This window comes from Augochlora pura, chromosome 11 (assembly GCF_028453695.1).
Source record: "Augochlora pura isolate Apur16 chromosome 11, APUR_v2.2.1, whole genome shotgun sequence".
Lineage (NCBI taxonomy): Eukaryota > Metazoa > Arthropoda > Insecta > Hymenoptera > Halictidae > Augochlora > Augochlora pura.
This window is the reverse complement of record NC_135782.1, coordinates 18,419,614-18,434,969: the sequence shown is the minus strand read 5'-3', so window position 1 is coordinate 18,434,969 and position 15,356 is coordinate 18,419,614. Positions and strand designations below refer to the sequence as shown.

General features: G+C 41.4%; 1 protein-coding gene across 1 annotated transcript in view; it reads right to left on the bottom strand.

Moving 5' to 3' along the window:
* The window catches only part of LOC144476782 (uncharacterized), a 454,423-nt gene that overhangs the window by 9,532 nt on the left and 429,535 nt on the right, over positions 1-15,356 (bottom strand). The window contains exons 5-6 of the mRNA XM_078194008.1: positions 11,177-11,486; positions 4,883-5,094 (exon numbers count right to left, since the gene is read on the bottom strand). Coding sequence (XP_078050134.1) covers positions 4,883-5,094; positions 11,177-11,486 — 522 coding nt within the window. The remainder of the gene's footprint in view (positions 1-4,882; positions 5,095-11,176; positions 11,487-15,356) is intronic.

The window sequence follows — 15,356 nt, the reverse complement described above, 5'->3', positions numbered from 1 at the left end:
TACAATAGAGGAGAGTGATAGGCAGTTTTCTGAGGGATCCGTGGTACGTTGGAACCCGCGACAGCTGTCACGGGCGTTCCAACGCGAGAAGGGGCTCGCGGCTTGATAACAGCCGAGAATAAACGCACGGCGAAACTGTGTACGCGCGCGCCCCGCCTATGGTGAACGCTGGGAAATCCACTTGTATCGACGCGTCGACTTCCGGTGCGCACTCTGTTGTCCCACTCTTGCCCCATTAAGATGACGTTTCATGCATGGATGGGAGAGAGAACGTAAGCTCGATAGTGGCGATGTTTTATGTCTGTTTCCGCGTTCGGGACTTTGTGCATCGCGGATGGATTTATTGAAAAATCGCTTCTGAGGGATGAGAGACGTTTGGCTTGGTCCTCTGGGCATTGATCTATGTATTTTAAGTGGATCTATGAGATAGAGGAGGTTTCAGACGATTATTGTTTCGTTTAGGCTTTTTATTGCACTTTTTAGCACTATCTAACGTCTCTTATGGCAATTTTGGAGAATTCTGCGTTTATTTTTGTTTGACGATGTTTCATTTGGATTTTAGTTACTGAGTGCGATAGAGGGAACTAAGACGGTCATTTTGGTGTTTGAATCGTCGAAAAGGAGCGATTTTTAAGCATTTTACAGCGTTTTTAGTGATTTCCAAGAGATGAGGACTCTTTGGTCTATCTGCAGATTTTACTTATTTTAATTTTTCTCGCGATTGGAGTCATATAATTTGGTCTGACTTGCATGTATCTCTGTATTTCACCTTCTTCTACAAGACAATGAACTATTCCTCCCAAAAAAGTGATGTTTAAATTTTTTACTCCAACTTTTATCAAATTTTTTCGCTGTGTCTGCCTTTATCTTCATTTATTTATATTTTAACGATATCTAACTTAAATTTATATTACTGTATTCGATAGGGGAAGCTATGACGATAATTTTCACGTTCGAATCGTCCAAAAATATTGATTTTTAATAATTTTACAGTATTTTTAACGACGTCCACCCATAATTTCGGTATTTCTCATCATTTCACCGTTCCCGAAGAACAGTATAAGAGGCGAACATTCCAAACACCATGGCGTGAACCGTCGGCATCGGGAAAATTGGTCGGCAGGTCGGACTTGGCGAATTAAAAATACAAGGCCTGTTACATCGGCCTGGCCAACGAAAAAGGCCCCCCCCCCCCTCCCCCGACGGAATCACGCATCCGAGATACGGGATCTCGGGAACGGGCCGCCGTCCTTAATATAACGAACGCACCGAATGTGCTCCGAATCCAGCTCGCTAACCATGATTGATGATTCTCACGGCTCGCACGGTAGAATTTGCATCGAATTTATATCGTGCTTCGCTCGTTGCGAACTGTATAATGGAGTAATAGCGGGCCGGCCGTTGCTGCCGCGCTTTCGATACCATGAATCTTTCGGAACACACGCCACCGACATCGGAAGCCACATTGTACGGGGCAGCGCGCGCGGGGGGCAGCGAAATATTGCCGTGGATATGGTAAACGCCGGCTGCGGGGTCTTAGGCTCTTTACGGCGCTACCGGCGAGCCGCGTATTCGCCGGCCGTTGCCACCGAATCGGTCGGCAATAATAAATAAAATAATAAGAATAAATCAAAAAAGAAATTCCTCATTTAATTTATACGTTTTTTGGTAGATTCGACTTTCGCAAGTGTGTTACAATTTTTCCTGGCTATAATAATCATTGTTAAGGGACGAAATTTAATTTGGTGACTAGTTTGAAAAATTTAGAATAAAATTTATTTATATTTCTTTTTATTGAAACTTAAGTCAGATATAATTTAGAACTAACTAAGACGTAACTAAGACCTAATCTGGACCTAGTATTCAATGTATGTCCTCTTTAGGGACTAGAATCAAATTTCTTTGCTTTTATTTTTAGAGAAACTTAAGCTAGGTCTAATTTAGAACTAACTAAGGCCTAACTAAGACCTGATTTAGAACTAGTACTCAATTTCTTCAAGTTTGTCCTTATAAAAATCTAAAGCAGATCTTAATGAGACCTAACCCAAACTTAAGCAGTCTAATGAAGGCCTAAGCTTGCGAAGATTCCTTCATATTTAATTTTGTAAAATCCTAGCTTGTATCTAGAACACATTTAGCCCAGTTTTAATAAAGATGCAACCTAGACATAACCTCAAATATCCTTAGATATGCTGGAGAAGTGATTCTGCGCCCTGAAAAAAATGCTTTCTTCTATCTTCTATCTTAGTATCTGGATAATTGACGATTAATTTTTGTGTTTGGGTGTTGTAAATTTGGCGAAAAACCGTGTGAAAATAGCGGAAAGCCGTAGGTTGAGCACCCCGGTCACACACCGGCTCGGTTCAGCCATGGACCAGACAAAAGATCCTGGTTCTCACGACCACGCCCTCTCCCCGCCGCCTCTGCACACTCGTCGACGGCGATGCCTTCACGAAGAGAGGTACTGTATGCCTATCCACCGGAAATTCTTCGCGGCTTCTTCTTCAACGCTTCGTGTACACACGCACGGGGGCCCCGTGTACGGCGCTAGGAACGTACGGTGTGACCTCTTTCAGGTTCCACCAGCGAGGCGATAATAAATGGCCGTGCGGCTCTATGAAAACGTCGCCCGCCTAAAAATGCATTCTCGACGGATGGTATTCCGGCGTCACCACCGACGCATTATCGAATTTCTATGGGCACCTTCTTCGGTTGAACTCTGGCGCGACCTTCGCCGATTCCGCAAAAAGGCACCGCGAATGCGCATGGTGCACCGTAAGAAAACACCGAATCCTGTTGAAAAATTCCGCAAATCGCGTTCTCCCACCGCGAAGATGCCTGGCCCGTTTGGATGCGTGCGTTCTGGCTATAATCGATCGACGACGATGACTTATGGCCGCTGACTGGGTCGACCTCTGCCACACACCGCGGCACAGTGGTTCGTTGTCCCAAATAGCTGGCCAAAGCATTATTTTTCTTCGAATTTTTAGACTACTTTTCGTGAGAAGTTACCACCGTCCTAAGGTGGCCACTTTGCGATTTTTTTCTGCTGCTTATGGTAAATCTATCGACTCAGCAGTTTGCAGACGCTTCAATGGATGTTCAAAGAGTCAGAAAATATTTTTTCTTTTTGCAAATAGTCGCCATATTGAAATTTATCAGTTCTCTAATATACGCGTTGAGGTGCCATTTTGAGATCGGTCTTCCGAAATTGTTAATAATTTTTCTGGGCTACAGTAGCAATTTTTTGAAGAAATAAAAATTGTTCTACGATAGAAGAGACCTTCCTGAATGAAATAAAAAATATTTCACTTGAATACGACGACCAGTTGCCGAGATAAAAATTCATAAGTGCGACCTAGATTATCTGTCTCTACAAGAACCCCCCAAAGTTCGAGTCTTCGTAATTTTTGAACTTGCACGAAACGAGTCAAGTGATGACTTAAACTGCTGCTAATTTTGCATAAACTATACCATAACATAGTTAATTTTATACAACGATGCTCTACAGTTACTTTTTTGGCTATATATTAAAAGGCAGAATTTTGGTCAAATTTTGAAGAAATAGAATCACCATATCTCTTCTTTTAATTAAGAAAAAATTCGTAGGATTTTTATAAAAAACTTCCAACGATTTCTAAACCGCGAAAACGTAGAATCGGCTACCACTGACACAATCCACGGTTTTCTCCCGCCGTATTAGAAGAGTAGAGAAGATATTATCGTTATCGCCGGCCGAATCGTAGAAGCGCATAATGCGCGTCCGTTAATAACGCTCTGTCTCCGTCTGGTTAACGTGGGAAGATCTCTTAATGACCGTAAAAGCACGGGTACGGGCCGCGGCGCGAACAAAAACGGGAATTTCCTGTTGCCCGTTCTCGCGTATCAGCTCGCCGCGCGCGGAGAGCCACGCGAAACCGAACGCCGTGTAAAACGCTGCGCGCGGCGGCGGAATAGTCGATCGTCGAGATGCTGGTTCGGCAATTAGCGGAGCCTTTAGCGGCTATGGGGGATCCCTGTAATTGCGGGTCTGTGTTATCTGCGGACGTTAATGTCGTTTCGCGAAACCCTTGATGGGCTAGTTACGACGCTCGCGCGAGAAACCGGGACGCTTTTCGGAAACTCGAGTGCATCCGTTTCCCTTAGGGTTAGGATATAGTGCATACTAAACTATACATTATTACACAATATATATATATCATTATAGTAATTTATAATATATTAATATATTTGTGTATCAATATTTGAATATATTAATATCAACGTATCAAATATTAATATATTTATGTACCCATATCTCAATATATTAATATCAGCGTATTAAATATTAATATATCTATGTATCAGTATATCAATATATTAATATCAGCGTATTAAATATTAATATATCTACGTATCAGTATATCAATATATTAATATTAACCTGTTAAATATTAATATATCGATTACATGAATTTTATTATATTATATCATATTTTATTTTATTCTATGATATGAAATAAATTCAATTAAATTCAGCGAGACTTTATCTGATATATCAGGAATTGCTTATAAGTAATTAATAATATATAACATCTTATAAATGTATATATTAATATAATAATTCATATTAAAATATTAATACATGACATATCAGTGGATATAAATTAATATTAATTTTAAGGCATTTCAAATAAATTGATAGTGTAAACCAATGCCAGAAAATTATTTATTTATACAAAATAAAATTTGTCTGGTCTAATAGCATTCTTATAGTTTAGTTTAATGAGGTTTTTTTAATAATTAACTGTCTTCCATACGATACTACTAATTTTTCTGATTAATGCATGATTTTCTAATTGGTGTATGATTTTCTTATTGATGGTAAGGTGAGAGCACTTACCAGTGTGGGTTCTCTTGTGAGCCTTCAGGTGGGAGCTCTTCGTGTACACCTTGTCGCAGCCTGCCACGTCGCATCTGTGAACCTTGCGTCTCTTTAACGCGTCGCCGCACTCGCTGTCAACCCCCAAATTCCCACCGTTGCCACCGACTCCGGCGTTGCCTCTGCCACCGATCCCGATCCCGGTTGGTAGTGCAGGACGTTTATGGAACACCCTGTAAGGTAAGAAGTAAACTGTGCAATTTACTGGTACATATTTTTCACTAGTATAATTATAATACATTTTTGTAGCAGTTTAATATTGATGCACTTTTGCAACAGTGTAATATTGATGCACTTTTGCTACAGTATAATATTGGTGCACATTTTTACTAGTATATTATTATAATAAATTTTTTTAATACTGTAATTTTTATTAGCAAGAGATCAATCATAAAACACTGTTATAATAGTATAATTATGATATAGTTTTGTAACAGCGTAACTCTGACACTCTTTATCAATAACAAATTAATTTTAACTAACTTCAACTTAAATCTAATATCTTGAGAACTGAAGAAAAATTTTTTCAACCCTTTATCATTAACCCTTTAATTAAATTAAATTAAATTTCGCGACGATATCGAAGCGATGCGTTCACGGAGGGCCTTCTTGCTCCAGCGAGCGCGGACCAGGCCCGGCCGAAGTCACGTTCAATACCCTAAATTATCCTTGAACAGCTATCCGCTCCGAGGGACAATCGGGCTGCACGCGTCGACACGGCTCGCGTACGAATTTGGTCGCGGAACGAGTTTCGCCCGGGCGCCGAGATAAGATTGATCGACTCGGTTTCGACGTATCTTCTCCGGGTTTTTTTTTTCTCCACGGGCCACGACCGGGCCTGAACAACCGGTGTACGACAGCGTCTAACCCGGTCCGGTAGTCGTGTCTCGGACGTCGCAGAGAGATCCTCGATTTTTCACTATTTTTCAAAGCGGAAATTCAGAGATCCTCAATTTTTCAATATTTTTCGAAGCGGAATTTCAGAATTTCTCCTGGTGAAAATTTCAATTAAAATAGCATTAATTCATTAGTGTCATTCTTATTTTTAGTTCTCTTGTTTTTTTTATTTTTATATTTTTATTATTTTTAGTATTTATTAGATTTTTCTACCTGCTTATTTTTCGTATTTTTCTACTTGTTTTATTTTTCCTATTTTTATTATTTTCGCTACTATCATAATTTTCGCTTATTCCTATTATTTTTCCTATTTTCTTATCTTCCCAATTTTCTTATTTTCCCAATTTTTCCTATTTTTTCAATTTTTCCTATTTTCTTATTTTCCCAATTTTCCCTTTTTCCCTTTTTCCTATTTTCTTATTTTGCCCCAAAGAAAAAGCGCCAATTCGCGGACTAATTAAGAAAACCTACAAGACGAATCGAGGGACGCTTTTTCCCATCGGACGTCTTTAAAAATTGTAATGGCCTCGCGCGTAAATACTCACCTGATTTCAAACGGTAATTAAGCATCGGTGTTTTCCCCTCCCGGCAGGTGACGCATGAATATGCATAAATACGACACGCGTAAAATCTTTCGATGAAAAAGCCGATGATTTATAAACGCGGGGGCTTCTCGGTGTTCAGCAAGAAGAACGGCGAGAGATTACGGTAGCTTAGGCGCAATAATTAAAAGAACGTCCGCGCATGAATAATAAAGCTGTTAATCGAGTTCTTCATCGACGCCCTTTTAACAAAGGGAACATTTGCATTTTCGTTGCCCTTTCTTCTCTCGTCTCTCCTCGACGAATCGACATGAAATTTATATTGCATTTGTACTAATTAAAAAAGTTATTAATCTTCTGCAATTATACTTATTTTATATGGCAAAATAATTTATTATAGTTGTATCAGCAATTTCGCGAATCACTGAAAAACGAAGATTTACAAAGGTCACTTTAAAGTGCTATAACTTGGCGGAAAAAAATCGCAGCCCAATAAACTTTTTTTTAAATTAAAGACGAAGGTTCAAGCTTTATTTCTATGTATATCGCATCTCCCGAAAAAATTTTACAAAACCTGTGCATATTTTCAAACTTCACAATTTTTATTATGACGAATATGGCTCTATTTTCAAGGGATATCGTACGAAATTATATTATGAAAAATCTGTGAAAATAAAAAAAAATCCACGAAGGCAGCCTGAAAGTAGAAACTCCAAGCTTTAATTTAAAAAAATTGTCATCTCGCTACATGATTTTTCGCGGAGTTATCGTCAGTCAAAGTTGACCAATTTTTAACCAAAATCGTTCCCTGCTATAATTACTTTCTCGACGGTATATTATCGGAATAAAATTTCATTCTATGAATTTATTCGATATATTATCCAAATAAAATTGTATTAGAGGAATTTATTATATCTAAATAAAATTGTATTGGATGAATTTATTCGTCCTAGAAACCGTGATCTGCGTCGATCCGCAACGAAGATCGCACACGTCCGACCTCCGCGGGCAAGAAACTCGCTCGTACGGAACGCGCGCGGATTAACGCTGGCATTTTTTACCGGTCTGGTCGCGCGGCAGGCTCGACATTATTCTTAAACGGATTCTTTCTTGCCGGTGGTCGGTCCGGGTTTAGCGCGTATGTATAATGCAAACGGCGAACAATTTCACCCGTTCTTCATCGAACCGGTCATAACAGATCGGTTTTGCCCGCCGATTGATAAACCGGGCGACGCTTGCCGCAGCGGATGAATTATGCATGCCAAAAGCTTTCTGTATAAATCCATCGGGAATGCCCTCGAATTTGTCGCGGGCCTGCACGGATCGCGGTGAAAATCGGCGGATTCGTTGATCCGCCGGATAAAACGACGATGAAGACGTCCGATTTATCGGATCACCGAATTTCTTGCCGATCTTCTTCGCGCACGTCATAATCGGCAGATACCTGTCTTCCTACTGTTCACCTGGATCAATCTGTATTATCTAGATTTTTTTTTGAGACAGAGGAGGGTCAAGAAATATTTTTTTCTAGCGAGAAGTCTTTGGTTTTGGAAGATTCTCGTTGATAAATTATTTATTATTGTTTAAAAAATTATTTACAGACGCGGAAAGTTGACTCTGTTATAGAGCTTGATCTAAGGAACAAATTCTTCCTTCACTAAAAAATTCTAGCTGCTCTAGTTTACGAGATATTTAATATAACCTATAATATAACCTATATTTGAAAATAGACTATGGTGTTTCACGTATCATATAAAATGTTATATAAATTTGATAAAATACAGAATTGTATATTTTGCTATATAGTATACAGTCGTATTATAAATTATATAATTTACTAAAATAAATAATACAGTAAAGCAGACCTAACCTAGACCTAACTCAGAGATAACCTATATTCGAAAATAGACTGTTATCTGTATCATATAAAGGGGTATATAAATTTGATAAAATACAGAGCTGTATATTTTACTATATAGTATACAGTAAAGCAGACCTAACCTAGACCTAACTCAGAGATAACCTATATTTGAAAATAGACTGTTGTCTGTATAATATAATATGGCATATAAATTTGATAAAATACAGAATTGTATATTTTATGAAACAGTATACGATCGTATTATAATATATATAATTTACTAAAATAAATAGTATAGCAAAGTAGACAATTTACTGGAGCACATCATTTAGTAGAACACATAATGCGCTAAACCTGTGGCGGTTCCATAAATTACGGGATCGCGACGGGACACGGTTCGGTTCCTGTGGCCCGCTGCCGTGGAATTCACGCTACCGCGGCCTCTCCCCCGAGCAGGAATTCGCGTTTCAGCTTGACCGGATAAAACAGCGCCGGCACACACCGACGCCATCCACCCGGGGGCCGCCGGGCTATATTTCATCGGAACGAAGCCCCGGCCACCAGAAGAAGCCCGCGCCGCCGGCTTCTTCGTGCCGCGCAGCCCCCGGGACCCGCTGTTTAAACTGGCATAAATCCGCTCCTACCCGCGCGATAATCCGGGCCCTACTCTTATCTACCATCTCCGGCGGACCGCGGCCTTCAGCCGACGGTGTCAAATTTTCGAGCGCCGTCGACGTTCGACGCGTTAACCGGCGTCGCATTTGCAAACAACGATTGCGATGAAATTATCGCAATAAATCAGAAAATTTCCCTTGGGTCACTGACCCTAAAAATATCCTCGCAGCTTCAACGTTCGAACGACATACCCTGGGTCTCTGTAGACCCACGTTATAAATATCGTTTTCAGGGTACAATCGCGACAAGCAATTACAGTAAGAAGTCCGGCGATTATTACACAAAGCCTTCGGGCCGGTAATCCTCTTACACAGGAGCAATCCGACGTGGAATTTGTCGTCGCTGCGCAGGTACGTTTTCCCGCTGACTCCTTAAAAGCCATGCGCCTACCCTGCGCCATGTTAAAGTATTCCCGAATGGATCATTGTTTGAAAATGGCAGTGGCGAGCGATGCGCGCGGTTCATTGGAAACGCGGGAGAAGGAACTGGAAAGTACATTCGTCTGTGAAGCATTGCTGGATGTGCTCGCGGCAGTATCTCCGCAGGGGGGCCCACGGTGATGCGGGCCACGATCCACGTCGCCCCGTGGTTTCCTTCTATGTGGAAGTGGCGGTCGCGCGTGTAGATCGGCCGGACGAACGGACAGCCAACGGCCGCGGAGATATATGCGAAACGCGGTGTATAACTATCGGTTAACGGCACTCGGCAACGCACAAGGAAAGACGGATCCGAAACGAGCCACGGAGGATTCGAAGCGACCGGAATCGATCGACGAGCGATTAGAACCGATCCGAACTGATTCACAAGCAGATCGGCTCCGAATCGTCGTAGATCACTGCTGTTTGAACCAAACTTTTTCCATTTTTTTAAAGACCTCTCAATCGAATGAGAATCATCCAGTGACCGAGAGTTGACGATTCATCGAAAGGAATATCAAAATTCGCGCGTAATACCAGTTTCTCTCGCGGCGCGAGAATGATTCAGAGGCGGCGATGGAGCCGTCGACACCGAGTAAACAATCGTTCAGCGGGAATCCCGCGATAACCCGTTACGTCCTCGGTGCATTGCCGCAGCGGCTAAGAAAACAGAATCGCTCGATTTTTCCGCGGGTCGCACACGCTCGAAAGAAATCGTGACGGGGTTTCGTTAGCGTCGGGTTCTGCCACGGGATTATTATGTTTTCTATCGCGGGCTCTCCAGGCCGTGATCGGACGGCGGTGTCGCGATCTCGACAATGGGAAACGCGAGCGAGGAGCGAGCGCGCGCGAGAGCAAATTAAGCGAGATTTACAGCGGGTGCACGATCTCGTCCTATTAACCCTGCTCCGCGGCTTATGCGTCCGATGAAATACGGCGACACCTAACCATCGGCGCCGCGAGCGAATCGGTGTCCCGCTGCTTTTGACCGATTGCAAATTGATAATAAAGTCGGGCCCGATGCAATCCGGGATTATGACGCGAGAATTCCTACAGAGACTTTGATTTTAATCGCCGATGGTGCCAAGGTTTTATTTTGTTGCTGTGTTAGGGTGGTCCAGGACTTTTAAAGGATCGATGGAAACGTGTTACGATTTTTCATATGATTTTTCGTACGATTTTTCGTATAATTTTTCGCAGGATTTTTCATACGATTTTTCATATGAATCCTCACACGATTCATTGACTGCAGTTGACAATTCCATAACATTTTTACCAGAAATATTTCTCCCGTCCCCTGCGAGTCCATTTTAATATTCGTACAAAGAATGGCGGATCATAAAATTCTCTTTCAAGAGAGGAACTTGAGACAGTGATCTCAGACTAAGGACCCTCCATCCGGACCATCAGATTGAAAGCCTCTAGACCGGACATGGACTCAGATTTCCCTGCGGGCCTCTGGTCTAGCCCTCAAATCGAGAGCAACGAGTGCTCAGAACACAGAGGGTGCTATTATGGATACTCCATTTCCCAGAATCTTGTCGTTTCGATTTTAAAAGCTAAATTGCAAAAATTGATAGAAATTGACATAAATTGAAAAACTGAAAAAATTGACATAAATAGCTAAATCAGTTACTTAAAAAGAAATAATTATTGCAACCATAAAGCTGAGTACATTCAACCCTTTGTGCTAGAATAAGGAGTCATGAAAGGGGTTGAAATTGTCGAATGCGACAGATACTATACTATTATAAATCTAGGATCTAGGAGATTTATCCATAGATCCATAAATCCAGGAGATTTTAGATCAGATCATTTACGATGATTCTGGCCTAGTTAGGCGAGTGCTGATCGCAGTACTCACAGGGACGTCTCCTTTATCCTCTGCAGCGCTAGGAGGGCAGCCGAGGAGGATACGAAGACAGGATCGAGCGGTTCCATCACGCAGACCGACACGTCCCTCTCCCTGTCCCTGTCCCTCTGTCTCTCCCTGTCGCGATCCTTCTCCCGATCCCGGGGCTCCCTCTCCCTTATCCCGGGCTCCCTCTCCTGTTGCCGTTCCCTGCGATCGTTCTCCGTGCTCCTCTCTCGCACCCGTTCCCGGTGTCTCTCCCGATCTCGTTCGTGCTCCCTCTCCCACGCTGTTTCGCCGAGCGACGGCAGAGGTGGCGACACTGTAACAAAAATCCAATTCATTTTTTAATCCGCTCCAGGCAAGGGTTGAAAATTCTCCAGTAGTTTTCTATCGACATTGTTCGTTTGGACATTTTATATATTTTATACCTGCAGTTATTTATTCACAATATTGTGTCAATATTAATTTATTGTACAAGGCGGGTGCATTGTTTGCGAATCAAATTTTATCGCAGGATTTATTCCATACTAAAAATAAAATTGTTTTGGAAAATATACTTGAAATATTGTCACAATAAAATTTTATTTTATCCACTTCTCGAATCAATTTTTCTCCGACGATTTTCTCCGAGATATTCCCCGAATAAAATTTTATTCGTAGAATATATACGAACTGTGTTTCGAATAAAATTTTATTCGTAGAATATACGCGAACTGTATCTCGAATAAAATTTTACTAGTAGAATATATACCAACTGCTTCCCGAATAAAATTTTATCCGGAGCTTTTCGCGAGCGGAATTCCGTGATTTTTCTGGATAATATCTTCCGGCTCGAATTTCGAGCGGCGCGAAGATGAAGCGACTGTTAATTGCACGGGAACGGTGAACGACGTGTGTAGTCGGTTGCAGACCGCGGCGCAATTTTCCCCGGCGAGCGCGCGCGCGCGCGCGCGATGAAGTTGTATTCGGCGAGCCAATCGAACGGAATAAGCGGAGAAGCGTAATATACAGTTCCACACGGACGGTGTTTGTGTGTGTGTGGAACAGTCGGAGAACGTGTACCGGCGCGGGGTAAAAGCTGCCACAATGTCCGTGAAATATTGTCGTAAATGTACCGTTACGAAACGACTTGTTTACAAGCGGATGGGTACAAGCGGACGGTGTTGCACGCGCACGGAGGTTTCAGGAAATTGACCCGCGCGGGGGTCAATCGTTTCGCCGCGGCGGGTCACGGCACCGCGGAAAATCTTCGCGACTCCCTGCACGATACCGCGCGCGTTTTACTTCGGCTGGGCGAATCGTCGATGGCGTTCCGATCCTACCGAGATCGTCTTTCCAGTCGCCTGACATCGTGGAAGCGTTAAAGGTCAGGAAGTTTTCGCGAGAAAGCTGGGAATATTATATTTACCAAATTGCAGCGCTGTTGGTAATTTTATTCGACGAGGTTGGTAGTTGATACGTTGGTGCAGGGATTTTCAGTTTTTAAGTTGGAGTCAAGATGGGTGAACATAGGCGCAAATGTAGGTTAGGACACTTTTCTGTATTTTAGGTGCAGGGTAGAAATAAAGCTTGGATAATAATTAGTTAACTTTATCCTAGATTATTATCTAGAGTGCTGTTCATAATTATTAAATGTTGTCATTAATAACAGCTTAAAGATTATTTGAGTTTTTAAGTTACAGCCATGCTGAGTGAACATAGGCTCAGGTCTAGGTTAGGATACTCTTTTGTCTTTTAAGTATAGGATTTAACTTCATAGAATATTTAAGTATAGTCATTTAACTTCAACTAAGATTATTGTCTCCAGTGCTACAATTATTACCTGTTATTATTAACAACAGTCTAAAAAATCGTCTTTCTTAAATCTTAGGCTGAGTGAACATAGTCACAGGTGCAAGTTAGGGTATTTACCTTAAAGTGCAGGCTCAATTTTATACCTGAAATTCTTTGAATTAAATAATAAACCCCCATGCCGGATTATTATCTTCATAATTACTCATCGACGACCGGCATCATCAATAACAATGCGAAGATTTTTCGTTACCAAGTCGCATGGTCTCCGCCTCATAATACGTCATCGTCGAGGACCAGTTGCCGCGCCAAATATAGCGAACTTTCTCAAAAATTCTCTCGGCCAAATAAAACCACCGCGAATCGGATCATCCTCCCACTTTCACGAAGCTCAGAGTATTATACAGGGTGTCACAAATATCTTGTAACCAAACGAAATATTCACTTGAATTAATTAATAAATATTAATTTCAAAACCTTCTTTCCTAAAGAAAATATCCTCCACTTTTTAATAATTTAAAATTAATAAAAAAGTTTGACCAATTAAACAACAAGTACAGCCGGCGAATTATGACGTCACGATGATCTCGATACGTCAGTGACTAATATAGTGAGGTAGTAGCTGTATTTGCCCTTTGATTGGTCAGAGTTTTTTCTTAATATCCCGTTAATAATTCAGCAGAAAATATTGTTTCAAAGGCAAAAATATTTTTAATTCTTTCGAGGAGACATTCGGTTAATTTATTTTCGGGACACCCTGTAGATCCAGTTCTCTCATTTTTCCCGTGACACGAAGAATCAAGGGGACACGTGCAAACTAACGGGATTAAGAGGTAATCGATTTCGGCGAGGGGGACGCGCCGATGTTCGCCGAGGTGCAGCAAACAAACACGTCGAACGCGTTGCGTAACGCACCCATATGCACCCATGCACGCACGCACGAACGCACGCACGCACGCAAGAGTCACCCGGTTCCTCGTGAATCAACGAGGTCGAGATTTATGCAAACGGCTGTTGCGGCAGGACGCGCGCCCGCAGAAACTCGTTCACAGGAAGACGTATGGCTAGAACACGGGACGTTACCGCGCCCCTTGTTTCGCCCGCTTGATGAATCGCTATGGAGATTGATTTTTAATCGATTCCGTGCCTCGTATCTCATCCGATACGTGGCCGCAACATGCAACTGGAGAACACGAGCCTCCGAATTAAATTTATTTTTGTCGACGCTCGAAGGAAATTGAGAAAGTCGAAGGATAATTTTGCTACCCCCATAGCAAGGTTAATTAACCCTTTGTGCTATAATAAATTGTCAGATTCGTGATAAAGATTTTATTTCTTTTAGACTATTCATTTCTTTGAAATCGAAATAAAATTGAATTTTTCTGTTAACAAAATCTGGGAACAAAAATTATTATTAAGGAAAATAATAAGGCAAAATAAGGCAAATCAAGGCAACGTGAAACGAGCCATAGTGCAAGGGGTTAACAGATTTATTTTTACTGTATCCTACACCAAAAAATTCAGCGTAACGCAATGAATTTTTATAGAATTTTTACATTTGCCGAATTAATAATAAATGTCTCTTGATCATCGTCGTTGTACAGAGAGATCGTCGAGAATCGGCGAAGCTGTGAATCGGGTGTCAAGACGTGGTAAGATACCTGGCCGCGACATTAATTCTCAGGCACCCGGCGCGATGTACCTTTCCTACTTATTTTCGAATAATGAGGATCGCCTAGGAAACCTTTCCGCCGCGCCACACAAGGTGAAAGATTGGCGTTATGCATACGATTACATGCAGGAAGTGTTCGCCGCCGTGAGTGTTCGGCCATTTTCATTGGGAAGTTTCTGGCGAAACTAATTACTTGGCACTTTAAATAGGAGAAAAGTGCCCGGGGAAATGGCGTGATGTATAGCGGACGAAATGCTCGGGGGTGGATTCCTGAAGGATTCTAAATGCTTGAGACTCGGATGGAATGATTGGAGTGGTTGGAACTACCCAAATCATTAAAATATTTAAAATCGTTGAATTTCGAAAAAACGAATAATAATATATTAATTTCAATGGACATATTTATATTCTGGAGTCAATTTTATGATTAACCACTAAATATTATTACTATATTAATTTGGTAATTGTACTATATTAAATAATAATATTATATTACATTAATTTAGTAATATTATTATAATAATAGAAAAGAAAAATTAATTACTGATAAAAGAGGTACCAGCCTGTGAACTAACGCATAAAAATGACCAAAGAATTGTGACACTGCACGAAGTCAAACACAATTATTTTTAACAAGATTTACAAGCTCGACGGACTCTGTCGCCCAAGTATAAAAGTAATCGTGTCGCAAGAGAAATCCCTCATCGGCCAAAGCCGGAACAAATT